Source organism: Mixophyes fleayi, chromosome 5, assembly GCF_038048845.1.
Source record: "Mixophyes fleayi isolate aMixFle1 chromosome 5, aMixFle1.hap1, whole genome shotgun sequence".
Lineage (NCBI taxonomy): Eukaryota > Metazoa > Chordata > Amphibia > Anura > Limnodynastidae > Mixophyes > Mixophyes fleayi.
Genome location: NC_134406.1, coordinates 141,307,828 through 141,329,927, shown reverse-complemented (window position 1 = coordinate 141,329,927; position 22,100 = coordinate 141,307,828). Strand labels below are relative to the sequence as shown.

Genomic DNA, 22,100 nt, shown 5'->3' with positions numbered 1-22,100 from the left:
CTGCACTGCCATACTATCGCCCCTGTATCCACAGACTATGTTTAATTGTGGTCAGAACCTGCACGTTCAGCACCCCTGGTCACATATGTACACACTAAGACGGGAAAAAGAGGAAGAGAGCAGCGTTGTTGTCAGAGAAGCATCCACACCATAAACTGGTGACAGAGGACTACAATTAAAATTAACATAAGGTTAAAAAGCCCTATTAATCCAGGAAAGCCTTTATTTTTGCATTGTGAAATCACATGAAAGGCAAATCGTTTAACCTAAACAAGATTGATATTGTACGACTAGGAGCCCCATGGTCTAATTGCAGAAAATAAAAGCCTAGCTCTGTGTTTGCTCACCTAGCACAAGCAGACAGGAATTTGAGAAGAATGAGAAAGTTACGGGCATGGAAGACTTTTTTTTTCTTCTTAGTGGGTTGGAATGTGGGAGGGGAAGCAGGCGGGGTTAGAGGGAGAAGGAGGTGTCACTGACTTGGACTCTACACTGGAGTGGTGCTTTTCTGCAGCGCGGGTTTGTGGCTGTGATGTCTCTTCTAATGTAGTTGTAGTTTGGTACCTCTCTTCATTTTGGAGGAGTACTTTGCTGATTTGAGTACATTTGGAGCTGGCGAGAAGCACAAGAGGTTGTTCTGCATAAAAGACAAAAACACGTATCCAGTGAGTTCAAGTAGGAGCTGCAGACACACAGACTGTCGCTCAGATCCTGGGACTAACCTGTGAGCCTTCCCGAGTCATGGCCACTTCACCATGCAGCAGTAGTGGGGTTTCCTCGTCATCTTCCTCCGGCTTCAGCATGGACACGGGGTTGGAGATCAAAACCAAATCTGTGGAGCAGACCCTCGTCCCTCTGGTATCCCAGGTAATGAGAGAAAAGATCTGTGTATCAGAGACCTGCAAACTCAGGCAGCAAAACTGCATTAGTAGCCTAGCCTGTGCACAGGATTGATTTACTGCTGGTTTTACTAGCGAATTGATATTAACATACGTCATATAAAGTAGCATTTGCATATTTGAGTAACCTGGCTTTATGACAAGAGAGATCCTCAGCCTGGTAACTAAAACTGCTAAGCTCTTGGCTTGTATGTTGTGCACTGTGTAGCAGTGCTTTATTGTTGGGGGAGGATGTAGCAGCTAGGGGTCTGAATGAAATAAAATCACGTTATTATTGTCCTGCTGCTCCACTGTAGCAAGGTTTATTAGGACCATGTGAACACCTAAATTACAGTTTAACACTATTGAGATATGACTGATTGGCCCACTCTTTCACTGTTTGGGTGATTTAGCTACAATACCCCCTTTGAAATAATCAGTAGATCCATGTACATTTGAGTTAGTGGGGAAATAAGGAAAGATAATTGCATATTGCTGCTGTATCTGCAATTGTGCCCTGTGTCTCTATTTTCTCTGGCTGCAAATGTACCCTTACAGGTATGAAGTGTTGCAGGCTTTATGTGCCTTTATAAGGTGCAAGAGCATGACTGAACAGAGATGTTCGTAGTCTGAAGATACTGTTACTGTACATGCTTGCTATAGCTATGTTATCTGAAACCTCCTATTACACTTACTAAATATCTTTTATGTTCCTGTCAGCAAGATGTTTTAAATTGACCCACAACTGTATACATTTATATTATTTAGTTATGTATTCAGTCAGTGGCATTTGATTGTGGATAAAGCGCTTCAATATGCTGTAGCAAATGAGCTATAGTTTATAAACCATATTCTTTATTTAGTGGTTGCACCAAGGGAACAAAATTGTTAAATAAGCGTTAATCATAGCATAATGGCATCAGTCTTTCCCTGAAGGATATTTAGCAGGATAGAATGCCATAGCTATGAACATTCTGTTTTGAAAGTGGGTAGAATTATACAATGACTAACTCAGGAACAAAGTGATGGGGTGTGTGTTCCCTTGTGATCTGCAATAAACTATAATGACTCTAGGGCAATCACCCTGTCACTGTCTGATTCACTTAAAATGACATGCAAATATAAAACAAAGTATAAAAGTTATTTTTTTAAAGAAGTGTATATATTTATTACTTAACTATATCTCATTCACTGCTAAGTGAAACTGCAGCATTTGGACTATACATATTGACAGTTGCAGTTTTTACCTCCACACATTACAATGAGTCCACATTCTTTTCTTGTGACCTCATACTGTGCATTAATCTGTATCGGCCTCAAGATAAGAAATGCACTTAAATGCTTTAGTCCCATTGCCTGATAACTAGATTTCTATTTATTATCACAATGGCATATAGAACTTGTTTATTACCTGAGGTTTTCTTCTTCTGTTAAGGGAAGTTGTGACATTTTTTTCTACTTCTTACAGAGGAAAGAAATCCCCATGTACTGTCTACTGCTTGCTTATTATATAATGTGTATGAAAATAGTTAGTTTTTTTTTATTGGGAAAGGAATTTGCTATATAATGTCTTTCATGCAATGGTAGCTTGCAGTAAAAATGCATATTTCCTATTTAAATCTTGCATAAAGATTTTATAATGTAACGATCAGACAGTTGAGTCACATTCTAATGGTCTTTACATGACATTCAGATCAAGGCCAGAGTTTCTTGCAAAAAATGTTGCAATGCAAAATCTGAAGGAGTGTGAAAAATTTTTGTTCTGTAGCAAGGTTTTAGAATCTTTACTGGACTTTCAAAGTTTTAATGTGAAACAAATGAAGACAGAAGAAATATTTAAATGTAGGGAAATGGAAATGCCTCACTGCTCAATAGAGGAACCTCATTTTAGTCTAAATACTAATGCACAACAGGAGGGTGAAAAACTGCATCACTTATGTGATATATTGTTTTACTAAACCTATTGTAGAGATATACAAATCAGTTCTATGTCGGTTCCTTTATTCTAGAACAGTGGTAATCCATTTTTGGGGCAAAATTATGAACGCTTAGGTAATTAAAAAATTGGGGCATGCTAATATTTTAGTTGGCAGTGGCATAGCAATAGAGGTAGCAGCCACTTCTGGACCTAGCTGCCAGTCGTATTGCACATGGGCGTCCAGGTAGGCAGACATTTCTGGTAAAATGTCTAAGTGGTGGGTAATACTGGAACGACCTCCCTCGCTCCATCCGTCTCTCACCCAATCTGCTCCTTCAAGCGGGCACTTAAAACTCACCTGCTCCTTAAGGCCTACCAACCATCCACTTAACCTCTCACCTCTTCTGTTTCTCTCCTGGCTCCTTTTTACTCTCCCCTTTGCTTCACTGGCTCCCTCTTGTGCCTGATTTTGTTTACCCTCCCTTAGGATGTAAGCTCGTATGAGCAGGGCCCCTCTCACCTCCTGTCTCCACACCTGTTCTTCCGCTCCGTCTTTACAGTATTTGCCTGCCTGGAGTTTCTGAAGTTCTGGTACTTTGTGTTTATTGTTCTGTATTGTTTTACCCTGTATAGTGTACTGTTTGTGCTGTGTACGGCGCTGCGGAAACCTTGTGGCGCCAAACAAACAAACGATAATAATAATAGTAATAAGAATAATAATAGTATAATGGGTAAGGAAATAAGAAACAGTCTCTTGTTGTGTGGTATCCCTTTGATTTTAGTTGGCAATGGTAAACTGGTTTTGGTAAATCTACCTCTGAGCAAAATGTAAATGGGACGTTCTAACAGTTCACATAGTAAGACTCTCAGCATACCTTTCTTCAGCACTGTGTATGTATATATATATATATATATATATATATATATATATATATATATATATATATATATATATATATATATATTATATAAAATTTATTTCTACTATATAAATGCCTAGTAGCGTGTGTGGGAAAAAAACAACAAGCTGCAGCGCCACCTGCTGGGCAGAGTTATACACTGACCTATATATTTCATGAAGGAGAAGTGACAGTTGGGAGTGGTTGGTGGTTGCCGGGGGTGACAGTGGGGAGTTTTTAACACCTTAAGTAGCTTGATGAAGGATGTGGCGATGAAGATGAAGGATGAGGTGATGGAGAAAAATGATGAAGTGGTGACGTGGACAAAACCACGTTAAAAAAGGGCGCTTGCGTCGGGAAGTAACGCTCTTCCCCTGAGGAGGCCTGGGCTAGGCCCAAATGCATGACAAGAACCTTTTTAACACCTTAAGTAGCTTGATATTACTCGAATGCATGAGTATCATGCACGGGTTAACTTGTGTGTGTATGTATATGTGTATATATATATATATTATTGGGTGTGTAGTTTACTAACAGGATAGTGGTGGGTTACCTACCTTTTCTGATTATCAATGAAAATTTCGCTTAAAAATACCATTATCCCAAAATTAAACTGAAAAGACCTGGTGGTAGCTTTAATCAACAGAAGTGAGACCAATGCAGTTTGAATGAATTCAGAACTGAATATAGGTTTATTATAATGTAGTTTGTCACCAGACACAAAAACTTAGTGGAACATTGGGAAACTATATATAATTGCACCCATGATGCTTTATTATGTGAAGCCTTCAATTGCAGTATTATATAGGCCTTGAGAGAAAAATCAATATTTTCTTGTGCATGAGATTGTAAATTAACTATGAATTTATACTACGATTGAATTAAATGGATGATGATGCCACAAAGGCAGAATTAACATTTTTATTTTTGAATTGAAATTTGGTACTTATTCCTGGTGTTGATTGTTGTAATATGTGAAATAGTCTGTAAATAGAACAAAAAACAAAAACATGAAGCCATAGATTCTAGACTGAGTGACCCTGAGTTAATGGTGATAACTTTTGGGACTGTGATTTCTTCATAACCTTTGGGACTGTGATTTCGTTATAAAAACCCTAATTTTTGACCAAATCTTTTTTTTTTTTTTTTTTTGTTTATTGATGTACATGGCAATTTTCAGTTCACCAAATCTACTAAATGCAAACCACCATGTAAATCTCCACTTTTTGAAAATTAAAAAAAAACAAAACAAAAAAAGCGACATGCATTTCACAATCCCACAAATCATAATGTTTTCTCCCCCTTCATTATGATTTATAGAGCATGGGGAATCTTGTAAAGGGCAATTTTCAAAATCGCCGTGGAAGTCTTCACTGGTTTCAGACAGTGAGATTTCCCATCCATTTCAATGAACAATGCATTTCATTGAGTACAGAAAGTTCATAGAATTGCATTGTCTGTCTGAAATGAATGAAAAAATGTTTAAGTTAAGGAAGTAAAAGTTAACTGAAGATTAAATACTATTGTAGAACTACAAACGCCATTATACCCAGTCTACCAGTGGATGCTGAAACAGTTCTGACGTATTTCATTGTTTTGCTTCCACCTCCATTGTTTTCAATGGTGCTAGAGGTTAGTACCTCAACCAGTCACAAACGGCCAGCAGGTAAACATTGCCTCTAATTATCTTAGCGTTTTGCTTTCATTTCTGTGGGCAATGCATTTCAATTAGCTTTCTGCCACCATTGAAATGCATTGCCTGTTGAAATGAGAAAAAAAAACTAGCTTGACAGGGTAAAATCCCCCAAAATATTCCTGAATTGAAAATGAATATTGTGGCTGGATCACTTTTATAAATAACTTATTGTGTAAATTTATTTCAGTTAGTGGCGCAATACTCTGATGTGTATCATTGCACATGTACTGATTATTGTATTAGAAATGTATTGATTTCTTATGCAGTAGGCATATTTTGGATGAAATGTTTTTTGGAAGAAAGGAAATCCCATGCTAATTAGGCCTTTTCATTTGTGAGTGACCAAGACTTTTTAGCCTGAATGCACATGAGGGGGTCGTTATACTTTCATCCTGTTTTTTTAGAGAGATGGGAAACCTAACCAAGTAATTTTGGAAATCACAGATTGATGTAAATTTTGTTAGGTTTAAATAGCATTTAAATTCAAGTGTAGAGAGCATATTGCATCCTGAAGCTAATAATTGTAATATCTCAGACCTCCAGAGAAGTAAGCGGTTCTAGGTGCCACAAAGTAGTCCCATGGTTACAGTGTGATTCTCCTACAACTACTGTGAAATTGGCATTCACAGTTGGTGAGTGTCTGGTGGCAGAGTGACATCAGTAGTGGTGATCAGTAACAGTCGGTTACTGTCTGTCAGGAAGAAAGCCAGATAAATTGTGCTGAAAGAATATCCCTTCATCATGAGTTAAAATTCCCATGGTATTGTACATGAACTTACACACAATAATATAATTATTTGCCAGCACCCATTGGGTGAAATAGATCCCAAGTGCTTAACAATAGAATAGAATTGCTAATATAATTTCTTTCTGGTGTCCTATTGCTTGTGTCCTATTTTATGATATCTATTATGATATCTATTGGATGAACGAGGTTGATATTGAACTTGAGGCCTGCACAGATATTTGTTAGCTCTGATCCCTTAGAAGAAGATTTAACATGTGTGAGAAATCAACTTTGTTTTCACCAGCTCAAAATATAGAAAGACTTTTTAAATGCATTCGAATGCCAATGCCTGTTCTTATGACTGACAATTGTTTTGATGTCCCAGCTTCTAACATGTTTTCAAACAACGTCAACAACCTATTCATCAGCTATTGTTAAGACTTGAGAATTACATTGTCCTGTGCTGAAACATTGGTCTGTACAAACAACCAATTCACTTTACCCGAGAACCAGAGAGGATGTCTTTGAATCTCCACTGAAATATATCGGGTTCCAAAAAGCAAACTCTGCAGACACCTAATGCTATATGTTCAGTTTAAAGCATGTTGTTTTAGCATACAGTATTCCAATTCCTGCAGTAAATAAGTTTTATGGGCCTTGTTTCCAAAAGCTTTCTGAGAGGGAATTGTCGTAGTTACTGGGATATGAACACATTTCAGTTTCAGGCTTATAAATAAATGGCAGGTTGTATTTCTGAGCCAGTCAGTTGCTGCTGACATATACATACGGTCTGTAAATAATACTCACCCAATGTTCTTAAGTGATGCAGTGCATATTTACTACCCTCGTGCTGGATCTGTTCCACTACTACATCCGTTATAGACGCAGTATCTGATTTCCATTTAGGAACAAAAGACATATTAAGCTGATTTTACATTTTTCATCTAGCTTTGTTATATTCTTTAACTGAATAGTATTAAGAGGGTTTCCCATTTCTGATTGATCTCAGTTCATCCTATTTCATATGTCCTGTTTTATATGTCTCTTAGAGAGAGACTTTTACTGCTAAATCAGTTACTGTAATATTACACCTATTTCCTCTGCCCAAGCACTAATTTTTCTCCTCCATAGTTTATCCTGCAATATTTTCTAACCTTTTATTACAAAATAATGCTAATTGTAGGGCATAGCCTAATCTTCTCTTGGCTATGTGTACATCCAACAAATAGCAATAACCCCTTTCTGCACCTTATGACACATGGCCCATAAATTTGATTGCATTCCAAAAAGTAGATGTTTTTTGTTTTCTTTGATGTTTTAAGACCTTTGAAAATATTGCTATTTTTGTGTTCACAATAAATGGCAATATTCCTATCGGTTATGTGTTAAATCATTAGCCTGAGCCCCTTAGGTATATTATTAAATGATGGTGAGTAGGTATGTGCTGTTTTAACACAAAGTATACTTTCAGAAAATCCCCATGGATAGACTGGGCCCAGTATTGAGATGTTTTCACTTTTGGGGCGAGAAGCAACATTAATAGAAATTGGAATTTTGTTATTTTATTTTTATTCTAGTTGGAAAATCTGTTCGTAATTACTTAGATCATCTTGTATGTGTAGCCTACTGCCCACCTCTTTGTATGGAACGTCTGTGTTCTGGTCATTTGGTCATACCCCAAAATGATGGTATCTCACCACTTTGGTCCAATTGTCTGCTGTACAGGTGGCCAAACTACCAAATCACACTCTGTTGGCACCATTAGCCATAATCAGTGACTGCTGCAGCTTGTGACAGAACTATGGCTTCCTATTTGGCATGTAGTCAACCAGACCTAGAATAGCAAATAATTTTAACATTAAATTGACCTAATGTATTCATAATGGTATAGAACTACTATACTATACCTTTAACATTTCAGTATGTCACTACAATATGTTCATAATAAATACTCATTACATTACTTTATTTTATATATTATCTGGGATTTTTAGATATGTATTTTCTAGAATTAAACTATTAAAAAATATTGCATCTACATTTTGGTTGATGCCCCTGAATTTTACAAGGGAGGTACAGGAACTACGGATAACAGACTTAAAACAAGGTGTAGGTCATTTCCACTTTGATTTCTTGCCATCTTATTGTTGCTAATATGTAATACCAATATGATATCTAATCCTAAAGTTACAAATTTTCATTGTTTCCAAACATAGGGATCTAGGAAAAGCATCATTTGCAAATGTTTTTCAGAACAGTCATTACATTGATAGAAAGACTTAAGTTTGGAAATAACTGGTGAATTTAAATTCGTCTTGTACTTCTCAAGTTCTGGAGAACTTTGTTTGGAAAGACACCCAGTGCAGGAGGATCCAAAGGAAAGAGTAAATGCAAAATAGTGTGTACAATTCAAATAATGTGGAAATAAGTATTGATTATAGTGCACTCCCAGGATAATTGTTCAATATGGCTTAACATACGAGTAACTGACAAGTCACTTTATTTAAGTTACTTTTAACCAACTAAGAAGGAGCATCAAGCATAATTAAAAGTTGAAGTGAAAGTCAGTCTTTTGACTGCTCTTAGGGAAAGAAGGTAACTTACTGACATATTTGTTAGTATGTGATTGGATGTTTCAAATGTTTTTTTCCTCAGTAAGAGAACTAAGAAACATTTGTCTAATTAGTAGAAAGATTTGTTGTAAACTTTCCTGCGGTAATATAATTACTATTTCCTGTAGATTGCTATCCTTTTCCTAATTGAATATGGCTTGGCAGAACAGATTGTTCCACTTGTAGTCACATGAGTCTTTTTGCAGGCTCTGGAAAAGTTATTGCAAACATCAACTGTATTAAGATGCTTTTTGTACAACCCGGCACTTGACACTGTCATTGGCTGACCAGATTTGCAGGCAGTTTCAAACAACAGTTGAATAGATGTTCCTTGGGATTTCTTGCTGTTTTGGGCTCACCCATGCAGTGATTTTGTGCCATTCGATATAACATAGGTTGCTGTCTGCGTGAGCAGCTTAGTGTGCCTGTAACGCAGTTTTGAGAAAGCGAACGTTAATGGTACAACTGTGTAAACGCCTAATTACAATGTACAGTAGTATCCATTCTTGAAAAAAATATAAAATGAGAACTAATACTGTCCTGTGCTTATAAACGCCATTATTTAAATGAGCTATTTGCGTGTGCAGGATTGTGCGACCCTAATCTTGTTATCATTTGAAGCCAGTGTGATGAAAGCTGGCAGTTTGATGCTATATAATTTTCTCAAGTACACAGTGAGCATGCACCTACTAGCACATTGGATGCGAAACCCCTCATTAATACTTGAAAATATTTATACTTGTTCAGGAGACTGTGTGTAGGCTTGTGAAAAGGTGAATGTAACAGCCGTAGCTCACAATAAGGCTATGTACCCATGGATGTTAATTCTGTCCCTCCTCCATTTTGATTTAGGGTTGGGTACTTTATAGCAATGATGGAAATCCTGACAACGGATACCCCGACATGAATACACCGAGTGTGTAATCCCCGGCATACTGCTAATAGTGACAGCTTGAAACACACACCTCAAATACTTTCGACAAGTCAATATCCTGACCGGTTGCACTGACGTCACTTTGAAGGGCCACTCTATGAAACCTGGTAATTTAAGGAGGTGCCGCCTGTACAATGTTCTTTTCAAAGCCTAGTACATTGTACAGGTGGTGCCTCCTTAACAGTTGGAGACACTGAAGCAGTTGCAACTGTTTTCTCCTCTGGGGAATAGCGGCACTTGGAAAACCCCAGCCTTGTCAGTAATTATGGCATGGACGATTTCTGGTTGCATACTGGGAAAAATGGGCAGCAGCTGGGTGGATTGGAAAGCAGGTCTAATTTGCAAAAACAGTATGCAAAGCAGTTCCCGAAGTGAGCAAAAACAAACAAAATCTACATAAAACAGAGATATTTTCAATAATTTTGTTTTAAAGTAAAATACATTTATGTTACTACTTGATTATGTTTTGTAAAACTTTATTTTTATGTAGCATATACAGATTTTGTCAACATTAAGCACCGCATACTCGGGCACCTTTTGCCTGACCAACTAAGCTTATAATCTGACAGAAATAATCAAAATTACTTGCGCAAAGAAATGCCAGTGTCTCAATCAAATTAGTACAATTTTGTCATGTTCTCTTTAAGAAGGGTAAAAAAACTTAGTAGACTTGATTGCAAGGAAAAATTACATTTTTAAAAACGTTTAATATAACTGCTTTGCTTCTATTGCAGAGTAAAGGCCATCCTGTTTGAGCTCTTTGCATATAGACTATACTGTCAATAAGATATTTTAAGTATAGGGGTACACTAACTGATCTCGATAATGTCTGCCTACACATACTGATATTGCCTTTATCTTTACAAGAATATTTCACTGTTAGACTGTAGATCTGCAACTCCTAACGCCTTCATTTTTCTAGATTTGCATCTGTATTTGCTGCCAACTGCATTCCTATGGATTGGCCCTTTGCCCACCTCTCCAGTTTCTGTCAATTGCTAGAGAATAGCTGTTGCTATACTTATGTTGGAGTCATACTGAGGTACTTTCCCCAGACATCACAATGTCTTGAAACTTACATAATGCCACATAGCAATCAAGTAAAAAAAATATGTTTTCTTTTACATGGGAAGTTAGATAGCTGTAAAAAATACGTCGTGGAGCGTTCTGACGGGTAAGGGTCTTCAAGTGTGAATGGGAAACTGAACTTTTTCTTGATTGTGTGTGCACTAAGTAAACTTCATGGTGCCACACTTAAAAAGCATGCTGTTCTAAGCCATTTGACCCTAGTCTTAGTCTTGCTAGAAAAGACATTGTGTCGTAATAGTTGCCTTTAAAAGTTTACCAGACATACTCGTACATTTCATTATACACATATTAACTTATGGTAATCATTGTACTGTATTTCAAGTCACGATACCACCTATAGGATGATGTCACCTTAAGTGCCTGGGGCCTGTAGCAAACCATTTTGAAGCTACAAATGCTAATGGGCAACAGATGCAAGCAGGCTTGCTATAGTAAATTTTCCTTACTGTTACTGTTAATCCTATGTGTAACTGGAAGATGAAATGAGTGCCCTGCTTTTTTGTTTTTTTGTTTGCTTGTTTGTGATGATGGAAGAAAGGGTTATTTTTTAAAGTAATGAGGGAAGTTTTTTTTTTTATTTAATTAGGGAAGAGGGGGGGTCTGAATCTAATGAGGGAAGAGGGGGATTTGTCTTGCTGTAATGAGGGAAGGGGAGTGGGTTTTTCTTAATGTAACGAGAGGTGACCTATTTAATAGTGGACTGTGGGTGGGGACTAAGTTTGGGGAGAATTAGGGCGATTTATTAAATATGAATTATTTAATGTTGGGGATGGTTGTGGGAAATGGTTATATTAAATGTAAATGTTATTAATTTATTGCTGGGGCAGTTTGGAGGGAGGGAAATAGGTTAATTTAATGTACATATTTTTCCCCAAATAGGGTCCCCAGCATTCCAGCATCCAGACAAGCAGCAACTGAGCTAAAGACACCAGCAGCCACAAGTGGTGAAAGGGACAAGAACAGGTAGGAGAGAGCAGGACAATCGGTCAACTGTCCTGAATCTGGAGGGGCAGTCCTGAATTTGGGTGCCTGTCTCACTTAGTCAGGATTTTGTCCAACTGCAAGGACAGTTGGGAGGATGTCCCACATCTAACAGTAGTGCACACAGTATTGCCTGTGTATTTGTCTAAAATGATAACCATATAACATAGGGGCCCCCAGAGCCATAATCCAGCCCTGCAAGGACCCATGCCATTACTGACAAACATACATCTCCCACTTTTCCCATGCACCCCCACTCTTTGCATTTTGACACTTGGTAACGCTGTAGAGGCAACTAATGTATTGTGCACTGCCCAAATACGATTGGAACAGTCCTACTGCCTCAGCACTGACTGGGGCATGTCTTCACTACTCAGTAGGTAGTGTTTCAAATTAAAAAGGCTGTCATTTAAATAACATTTCCCAGAAGCCTTAATTGTCTGTATATATTGTCTTAAAACTATTTCTAAAGTATTTTTATTGCTTCAGCAAAAAAGATTATGACATTGATAATGTATCTAGTGATGTACTTTTCTATTTAATAATAGGCCAAATTACTGGTGCACATGCAACTGTCCTTCATTTTGCTGAACTACAAGTTGTTGATGCTAAGCAAATACCCATCTTTTCCAGAAGAGCTATAATTTGTATGTTTGGTGGTGCAGTAGGTTTCTAGGGAGGTAACTGCATCTATGATTTCATATTTATTTTTATCTGTTCTTCAGAAAAACTGATTGTGAGCATAAACTGTGTTTCCTGTACATATAAATTGCATAACTTGTAACACCAGTCAAATTGAATTATCTTCAGACTCCTTGTTGCTTAGCATATCTTTTCTTATTTTTCCCATTTCGGAATGCATTTATATTGTACAAACTTGTGGAACAAATGCAGATGTTTACACGCCTGTCAGTCTTATCTCTCTAATACAATATTCTGGAACTCTTTCCATTACATTGTCCATTTTTTTTTTTTTTTTAAATTGTATTGAGAAGATCTGTAGAAACGCTTGTCTTTACGATTTAATATTTGTTACTTGGCACGATGAGTGTGTGTAGCAAAACAAATTATGTGACTGGGCTTTTCTTGGCACATTAATGTTAGTGGATATTTCTTTGCACATTAATATACTGCATAAAGTTTGTAACGTACAAAAATTGTATCTATTTGATAGTCCATTTTATATAGAAGTCAAAAAGAGCTGAGCACCTTTCTGAACTTTTTAGTTGTCTTAATAGAATTAAGTTTCGCCTGCTGCGTATGTGCACGTTTTTAATTTTCTGCTGTGATGGTAAATAACAAATCGGCCTTTTGATAATTTAGAACGGTGATGGGCAACCTGATACACTTTGGGGCCACATCGTGCATCCCTATAGCCTATAAAAGGCTGCACGTTGCCATTAATCTCAGTAATAATTTAAAACAAAACATTTAATCAAAAAAAGAGACGGCTATCTGTAATAACATATCGGCTATACCAAACAAATCTGTCCATAAAGCAGGAAGGAGCTTGCGGCTTCAGGTGACGGCCCCCGTTGCCCATCACTGCATTAGAAATTACCTAAATCAGTACCCTTGATAAAATGAGAACCTCATGTGCAGAGCAGGCTGCAGCGAAGGTTATGTGCCGTCCCTACTAAAACTTTCTTCAGAAAGCTTTTTGGTAATTGTCTTAGTGGATGTACTTTCTGCTGACCATTATGCATGTACAATTTGTCTTGTATTTATTATTTCTCTTCTCTGTGGATTGCTAAGAATACTTATTATATCAGAGATCCCAGCCAGAAGAGCTTAGTTACTGTGTTAGAAAGTATTGTTTCTGTACAGTGTAGATTTTTAAAGGCATGGACAATGCAGTGAATGCACCCTTATGCTCATAATGATCAGTTCTCGCTAATTCGGTAATCTTGAAATATTACTGTTTTAATGTGCATTGCTTCACAGGCTACATCACTGCTAATAAATAGCCCAGGTACTATACTAGTATAGACCATCTTTTTAAAGATTCATATTGCTAAATATGGCAATCATACAAGGAGCACTTGCGGTTTGGAAAAAAAAAGTTCCTGGCACAGTTGAGAATCATTGCTTTCATTTATTACTTGCAAGCTTAGACTGTCTTTTTCTGCGCTTGACAGGTCTGGCTAATGCTCTTCTGTTTGTGGTCATTCCATCAATGAATCTTTGTAAATATTGGCTATGAATGTGCTTGGCATGCTCTGCAAATAGCATCCAGTTCTCTCATTACAAGGATGTGCCCTATGCAATGAAGACGCTGACTAGTGGTGGATTGTGCTATGTAAATATATCTTAGACATGTACTGTCTAAAATAAGGTGGCCATAAATATCTGTTTTGAGAGATAACCTTTAAAGCATTTCTTTAGTCACATGTTACGGTACTGAAAGCGACTTCCTATAAAATAGTATTAATAACTAGAGATATTTTCCTTGTGCCAACAATTTTTTTTTAGAAATGAATCGAGTATTCTAAATATTACTTGAAGAGGAGGCATCTGCCCAAATAAGCTTACAATCTAATAGAAAGGGGTCAACTGAAAAGGAGATGATGGAAATTGACAGAGGCCAGAAGCAAGTAGGACTACCTGGAATATCCCTCAGAGCATAGAAGAAGTTGAAGTGGTTTGAAGGTGATTTAGGGTTAGAGTGGTGTCACATGGGCGCTTTTCACATTCGCGCATTCCAGCTTCAGAAATGCTCATTTCTAATTTGTATAGCGTTTTTATTGCAGCTGGAAAAGTGCAGCTTTTAAATCTCCTAGTTTGTAATGATCGCTTTCAGTGCTGCTCAAATATACCGTATTTCAATTGGACAGCATTTTTATTGAGCACTTTATAAACACACTTCAGTTGATGCTGTACTTTAAACATGGAGTGAAAAGCGCCTGTGGGACAACCTTCCTTAATAAACTCACAAAAAAGCCAGGATGGGGCATAATTTAATTTTGCAAGTAAAACCAAAAATTTTAGGTAAAACAAAGTGATAATAAATACTCCAGACATACAGTATATATTTATGGTGAAATCCAAATGCGGCTGCTGATCGAGTAACAATGCTATTTAACCGAATCTAGCATTATTTAAGGAAATATGACTGCAGCATTAGAGCCCATTTTAAGATTTGAACAATTTTTATAACGTGTTCATAAAATCATACCTCCCAACACTGGAGGATTTCAAAGTAAGACAGTCATCAAGGGGGCATGGTTACACCCCATTGCTATTAACATCTTACTATTTCCATCTTACATACTTATTTGTGGGGTAATTGCAGTTTTATTAATGAGAAATAAAATACCTGGTTTGTTAGGTCACAATTTCCCTTCAATTAGAAAATGGCAGTCTTTCTATCTGTCGAGGGAGAATTACTTTTTTCATCATGCAAGTTTTTAAAGTGAATATGTCCCATGTGACGGCATGCATATAAAAGGAGCATGAATGCCAAATGCCTCCTCCCTAAAAGTTCTTTTGATTTGCGGCTGCTTAATGCAGTTGTGTGGGGACATACTTTGCGGCAATCAGAACAAAGGTCACACCTAAATCATGACAGTTTGGAGGTATAGATTAAAAAATAGAACTAATGAACTGGCATTTTATTTGACTTAGGGGCTGCCATGTATATAGTGTAATGAGCGCAAGAAGAAAAAAGAACTGGTATGAATAGTTGTACCTATTCATACCAGTTCTTTTTTTTCTTTTCACTCATGTTTCTAACTGGTTGGTGGCACCTCGCTATCATGTAAACAAATGTTATACATTAATAGAACCTTTAACAAAAAATGATATTACTATATCAAAATTTACATGGTATGGAGCTATAATATTATATGTAATAGACTAGTGTCGACAACATATACACTTCTTTCAATGGATATAGCATAACCAAGAAGTCGGTTTTCCTGAATAGACGTGGCTTATTTGTATTCTCTGTAGGCCACACTTGGCTCCTTTTTGCTAACACAAAATCACTTGGTCAATCTGTTAGTATTTTTACTGTGTAGATTCATGTTGGTAAGAACATGCTATATCACTGTTCTCAGCATAGGCTTAGGGGTAATACATAGTTGTCTCAACCAAATAACACTATTTCAACATTAAAAGTATCACATCTGCAGTGTAATGGATTAAATAAAGTGTAGTATTGTGGTAGTGTTACCCTTAATTCCCGTCTTTTGGTACCATTGAGTCAACCATCCGGCTTATCAGGCCAATCACACAATAAACAACCCTTCGGCCCAGTATCACATTAGTGTCTACGCTCTCACGATCAACGATTATTGCTCCAAAGCACATTGTTTATAAAGTCAAACGATACAAACTTAAAATCTCTGTAAACGATGGAACTATGTTGTGCCAATTTTGCAGTGTGTATGCTCTCGCGACCAGCAGTGTAGGCAGATCTCCATAGAGTTTACAGACTCTTGATCTTTTCAGGTGAGGGTTATGACAGATAATAGATTTAATACTAGAATGCAGACTTGAATATCTAAGAGGTGCCCTATCTGTAGGCAAGATTAACTTACGTATGACAAAGACTGGGATATTATAAGTGCTAATGAGGTGACCACTTGCTATTCCTAGGGTGAAATAAAGCACTTAAGGAGTGGTAGTTCTGAAACCACTACACTTTGTGTAATCAAATTAAACCTGTAACATAAATATAGACCACTAGAGAATAATTTTTTATGTTCTGAAGTAATCTGGGCTGCTTACATAACCCCATCTCATGCTGCTGTGGTTTCTTTTCTTGAAAGCTCACCACACACTCCAAAGACAAAAAGTCTCCACCTGTCCAAACCCCAGAAAACTGTTTATACTGATGGGTAAATTTCCAATCTGAAGCAATCTCAGTTTTGTAGCCAGGAGGTGTGAAGCTACTATCTCTGTTTTTTGGCTTCTGACATGTAAGCTCCCCTCTGCAGCTTCACCCCCCCCCCCCGCTTTCATCTGAGGCTAAAAATGAAAAATGGGGCCCCTTTTGTCACCCCACGCATAAATGCAGCTTTAACGTCATAATAGTGGTGAAAGTGTTTTTGTTTTTTTTTTGTCCTTTTAACACACATATTGATATTTTTTTCCACTAAAGTGTGGAATTTGAAATTAAACTTGTTGGACATTGTACACTTTTGTAAACCTTATTGACTGTTCACTCCCCCTCCATTAATACAGCCATGTGTTTTTGTGGAAAGAAGTTTGCACTGAGCGTCTCCTTATTTATGCACACTGTAGTAAAGATCCTTTACCGGGAAAAGATCTACCACTGCAGTGTAAGATTACAGGAGCTTAGACGTATCAGATATCCACGTGTACTTTTGCTGCTGCTTGGCAACACAAGATAAAAATGCTTGGGCCTTTTTGAAAAAAGGGGACACAAACTGTCAAATAATAGATACTATTTACATTATTCCTAAAGAAAGCATAAACCATCCAATCACCAGTATATCACTTGAGTCATTGGTATCTATATAATTCTATGTTTCACCAACTTTCAGGTTCTCACTGTATTTGTGATATAGTTATAAGGAGATGCCTAATAAAAAAACAATCTGAAAATGCTGTCTTAATATGTAAAAATTGTGCCTTAACTATACTAGAATTTTACCACAAAACAAGTTTTTCACATTCTGTAACATATAAAATATTTATTATTGCTATAAAAGAAAGGTAAGGGTAATGATACGCAGGTGCTTTGAACACTAATTCAAAGCACTTAAATCACTCAATTTTATCACATTGTAGTGAATGCTGAATGCTCTACCCCATCATACATCTCTTAGGTGCTGAGTACTTGTTCTACTGTGCGTTCATCAGCTTGGTTATCTTTGGACCACAGTGTCTATCCAGAATCTCTGTCATTTGATGTCACAACACTGAATACTAACATAATGCCATCCTCACAGTGATCTGCAGGTAAAAGCAGCTTTACAATCGTGTAGGTATGTAATCTGAAATATACAAATGCAACCTGATAAAGGAAACAAAGCTTAAACTGTAAAGCCTAGCAGCACACTTGTGTATGCAGTGACATCACTGGAAAAGTCCAGAGTCTGAATGTACCAATTTGTTATTTGTCTTGTAGTGTAGTAGGGGTATTTATAAAGTGCCAACACATTATGCTGCACTGTACATCAGGTATTCTTGATCAAAACAAATTGTATATCATAACTTTAAACATAAGGTAATTATGGGCCAAATGATTGTATTTGTAAACTCAAATTTTGCAGAATTTAGTGTGGACTATTCCAAACTAAATTCTGCAAAATGTGACATTGGAATGATGATGCAAAAGCTTAGAAATGACCACCAGAACTTTGTACATCTGAAATGGCCTGTTCTACAACAAAATTAGATTTGTGCAAAATTATGCTCATCTCTAATCTGTACTTGTTATTGACTTTCTAAGATCGGCGTTTATTTTCGAGTTTGTATATATAAACACAAACACACAAACACACACACACACACACACACACGCACACGCTTTAAACCTCTTTGACCTGGTGACTGCTGGTGTTTATTACATGCATTTTAATGCCACTAAACCTTCTTTTATTCATTGGGTTATTGAATTGAGGTAGCAAAGTATGTTCTTCATGTATGAATAAACTAAACTGCAATCTATGTTTAAAATACTGGAAATTAAAACCAGAAAGTTACTTCCTGTCATGACTTTTCGATTGATTATGTCCTCAGAGTGTTGTGCTAAGCTCTGTTCACATTTTGGAAACATTAATTTAAAACCTCTCTTTTAAAGGCAGTTTCTACTTAGCCTGCAGCACTTATTACCTAAATTCTCTTTGAAGAATCATTGCGAATTGTAGACTAATTTAAACATATCTCCTGGACACCTTTTTTAATTCACAAAATTAAAAAGTTTTAAGTCAGTTCTCCTCCTCCTCTCCCCAGCTTTTCTTCTGTTAGCTAGCTTGTTTTGCTATGACTTAGTTTATTCTAATTTCCTGTTTTAATAACCATATTGCTTTTCAGTTGAGGATTAAACTTGTTACATCAAATATCTGTACAATTCAAATGAATAGCAATTATAACAAATAGATGGGGTTAAAAGTTTCCCACTTTCAGACCTCTCCATGTCTTTAAATTCCGCACCCCCTCTCTATCCTTTTTATCTGCAGGACATCTCAGAATGTAGTCAGACAGCAATCTAATTTGGAAAGTAATGAGCATTGATAGGATGTATGCATAGTTTCGTAGGCTGTACCAGATTGTTATGATGCAGTGTTGTGTACTGAATTGGGATGCAAAGCTTTTAGTGGTGGGTTTCAATTTAGTATGCAATGTGAGATGGCCACATCACAGTTTTGCGATATTTTCCAATCAATTGTAGTGTTAACTCTGTATGTAATGCATTTTTAAGTTGCTAATGCATTTATATGGCCACAGAACTGCATAATATAATTATAGCTAACACTTGTATCCTACTATCACACTTTTATCCTACTAATTTACATTCAATGCTATCCATGTACATACTGCATAAACGCTCATTTATTTTTATTAAATGTGTGATGATTACCTTGCTGTATAATATTTGTCTTTTAGACAATGCTTATTTACACTGAACATCAACACAAGGAAGGGATTTATTCCTGACTGCACAACACAGTGTGTGATGGAAGTTCACTATGCCCTAAGGCTGCAAGCTTTGGTGGTCTCCATGAACAAATCTATTTCTCTACCATTACTCATTTGTATGCACCACTACTCTACAAAACAATAGGTGATTGACATATTTCCTTGAAATAGTGATCAATTAATTCAAATGCCTATTTAGCTCAATTCTTATGTTAATAACTTCCTGAGCCAAGACAAATGACAGCTTTAAAAGATCTTGTGATCCAGGATAATGTTTTATCTGTTTAATACTGTAAGTAAAAAAACTGACATCACTTTGTTCTAGTGTTTATAACATAATTCCATGGGGGAAATTCAATTCCCGCAATGTGCCATGGAGTGACTCTAGAATGGTCGTGAAGGCACTCTGCAGCGATGTATTGTCACTTATATTTCTTCGCACCCCATAGAAGGGTGCAGGAAAATCGGTGATGTCCGGGTACCGCAATACCTAGAAATGAGCACAGCCGGACATTGCTGTGATGTCTAGTGGCTTATCGTAGGGAATTAAATTTTCTCCTTGTATGCTGTGCTGTGGGGGGAAAATAGCAAAAAAACCAAAATCTTGAGGGAGTGATGTTCTACCTGGTTCATGTCTGCAACCCCTAGTTTTCCCCCCTCTGATATCTGTTTTATTCATAACTGAGCATCCCCTGGTCAAGTTCTTCCAAATCTGCATTTTCAGTGACCTACAAGTAGAGATTAGTGTATTGCTCTATTTAGAGCTGGTATCTGAACATAAAAGTGCAAATTGCCTGTGATGACAAAATTGTTTTGGGCACTGCCTAGTGCCAAGATAAGTACAGTGCCCTGCTGTTGTGGTTTACCATGTTCTACAGGCCCTGATTATTAGTAAGGGATCTGTGGTAGCTAGACTCGGTAGTGAGATTTAAAAAATCTTGAAGAATGTGTTGTTTGTTTTTTGTTTTGTTTTTTGTTCTTTGTTTTCATTATTGGAAAATACAAATTAAATTTGTGATTTAATGGTATCCTGGCCTGTGCTAAAGAGAATCTTTTTATTAATCTGGTCCAAAGGGCAAATTTCTGGAGACAAAACTATTGTAAAGGCTTAATTTTAGAGCATGTTTATCTTTTATTTAAAATTAATATAAATTCTATAGGTCCTAAAATTCTGTGCATGTTGCGACTTTATCAATCTGGCCAATCATTATGTCTGGAATAAGTTGTCTTTTTGGAGTTCTGCGAACTATATAGAACCTGAAAGCATTTCTGCAATATCCTAACAATATATTTAGCTGTCTCTGCACACTATAAATCTTTTCTCACTTGAGTATCAACAAGTGAGCTTTTAAATGGATGCTGACAAGCTAATTAACAGTGAAAACAAAAGTGTAATATGTCACTGAAAAGTGTGTGCATTTCCAGGCTTCCAAGAAACCTCTCAATAGGAAGTGGGCTCTGGATAGAATGTCCTGCATCAATGGTTTCATTAATTCTAATTCACTTGAATCCATAGTCATTCTGCCAATATATTGCAGACGGGAATTGTTCACAGCACTCTAGACATTTCGGTAGTATAATTCGGAAACGTTTTATATCTTATAAAAAGCCAACTTTACTCAAAAAAATTACCAGACGCTATACCACATTCATTTGTGTGTTTTTTCTTTTACACATTTTCTTCTAGGTTTAAATTTTTACTTTTTTTGGTGTAAGAAGGCCTCCTGTTACTTGGTAAATCCGCTGGATGCTGCTATGTGTCGGAATAAGACCCTTTCACACCTAAAGTCATTAAGAGTTTACGCCAGATCATAAGATCCTAAGGAAGAAATTCAATTCTCCCCAAATTAGCGCTGTGAAAACTCTATTACCGTTATTACGGTAAAACCAACCCAGCTTTCTACTTACGACTCAGGGAGCTGCGAGCAAAAAGCTGGGATTAAAATTGCCGTAATAACGGTAATGGTGTGCAGGCCAAAGGTTGTGCCGCTGGCAAAGGTTGTGAGTTCCAATTCCTCTGCTCACAAATTCATATTTTTTTCGTTCACATTTGAAAACTCAATCACCTTCTTCCAGCGAATCATTGGTAATCATCAGTGATGGCACGCTTGACTGACTGCTTTCAGCTGTTGGGCTTTGAGCATCACTGCAGCTTGATGATAACGCAGTGGGACTTGCCAGGGAAGAGTTGCCGAACACCACTTTACATTGGTCTTAAAATTGACATTCCATGTGGGCAGCACCACTCTTTCTCCAGTTGTGCTCATGCACTTTGGACTATTGTTTGTGAAGTGACTTAATTTTATTTACCACCTGTTGCTGGCTGCGCTTTATCCCACGCTGTGTTAGTATTTTAGATATGTTATTGTAAACTGTTGCATCCTTTACAGTTCCTATGATCTGTTTTTTGATCTCCTCTCCTCTAATGGCCAACAGCTCTCGCACCTCGTCATCTAGCCAGTGTGTCATGTTTGCTCCTTTCTCTCTTCTCTGCAGCATTGAAATGTTATCCTCCAGCGTTCCAGACACCCAATCAACACCCAATGTGAGACGCGAGTTAAAAAAAAACATGTTGCAGTTATGACACTGCAGGTGACGCGGGAATAACCCTTCAAAAGTCCTGGGTCATCAGGCCCAGGATTTTGCACTGACCCCCCCCCACCCCCCTTCACACTGAGCCTAGACCTGGGACCTCGGAGCTTGCCCCAGCAAAAACCGAGGTTTTTTAGGCAGTGTGAATGGGGTATTAATCACT

The 22,100-nt window shown here is 37.2% G+C and overlaps 1 protein-coding gene and 1 long non-coding RNA gene across 3 annotated transcripts in view; one reads left to right on the top strand and one right to left on the bottom strand.

Moving 5' to 3' along the window:
* Positions 1 to 205: 205 nt before the first annotated feature.
* LOC142158684 (uncharacterized) lies at positions 206 to 1,557 on the bottom strand. Its single transcript, XR_012692844.1, has 2 exons — positions 723 to 1,557; positions 206 to 637 (listed from the first exon to the last, which is right to left on the bottom strand). It is a non-coding gene; the product is annotated as an uncharacterized LOC142158684 (long non-coding RNA).
* Positions 510 to 22,100, top strand: part of CTNNAL1 (catenin alpha like 1) — a 228,638-nt gene continuing 207,047 nt past the window's right edge. For both annotated transcript variants that reach the window (XM_075212894.1, XM_075212893.1), the window contains exon 1: positions 510 to 867. In XM_075212894.1, coding sequence (XP_075068995.1) covers positions 742 to 867 — 126 coding nt within the window. In that variant the 5' untranslated portion in view covers positions 510 to 741. The remainder of the gene's footprint in view (positions 868 to 22,100) is intronic.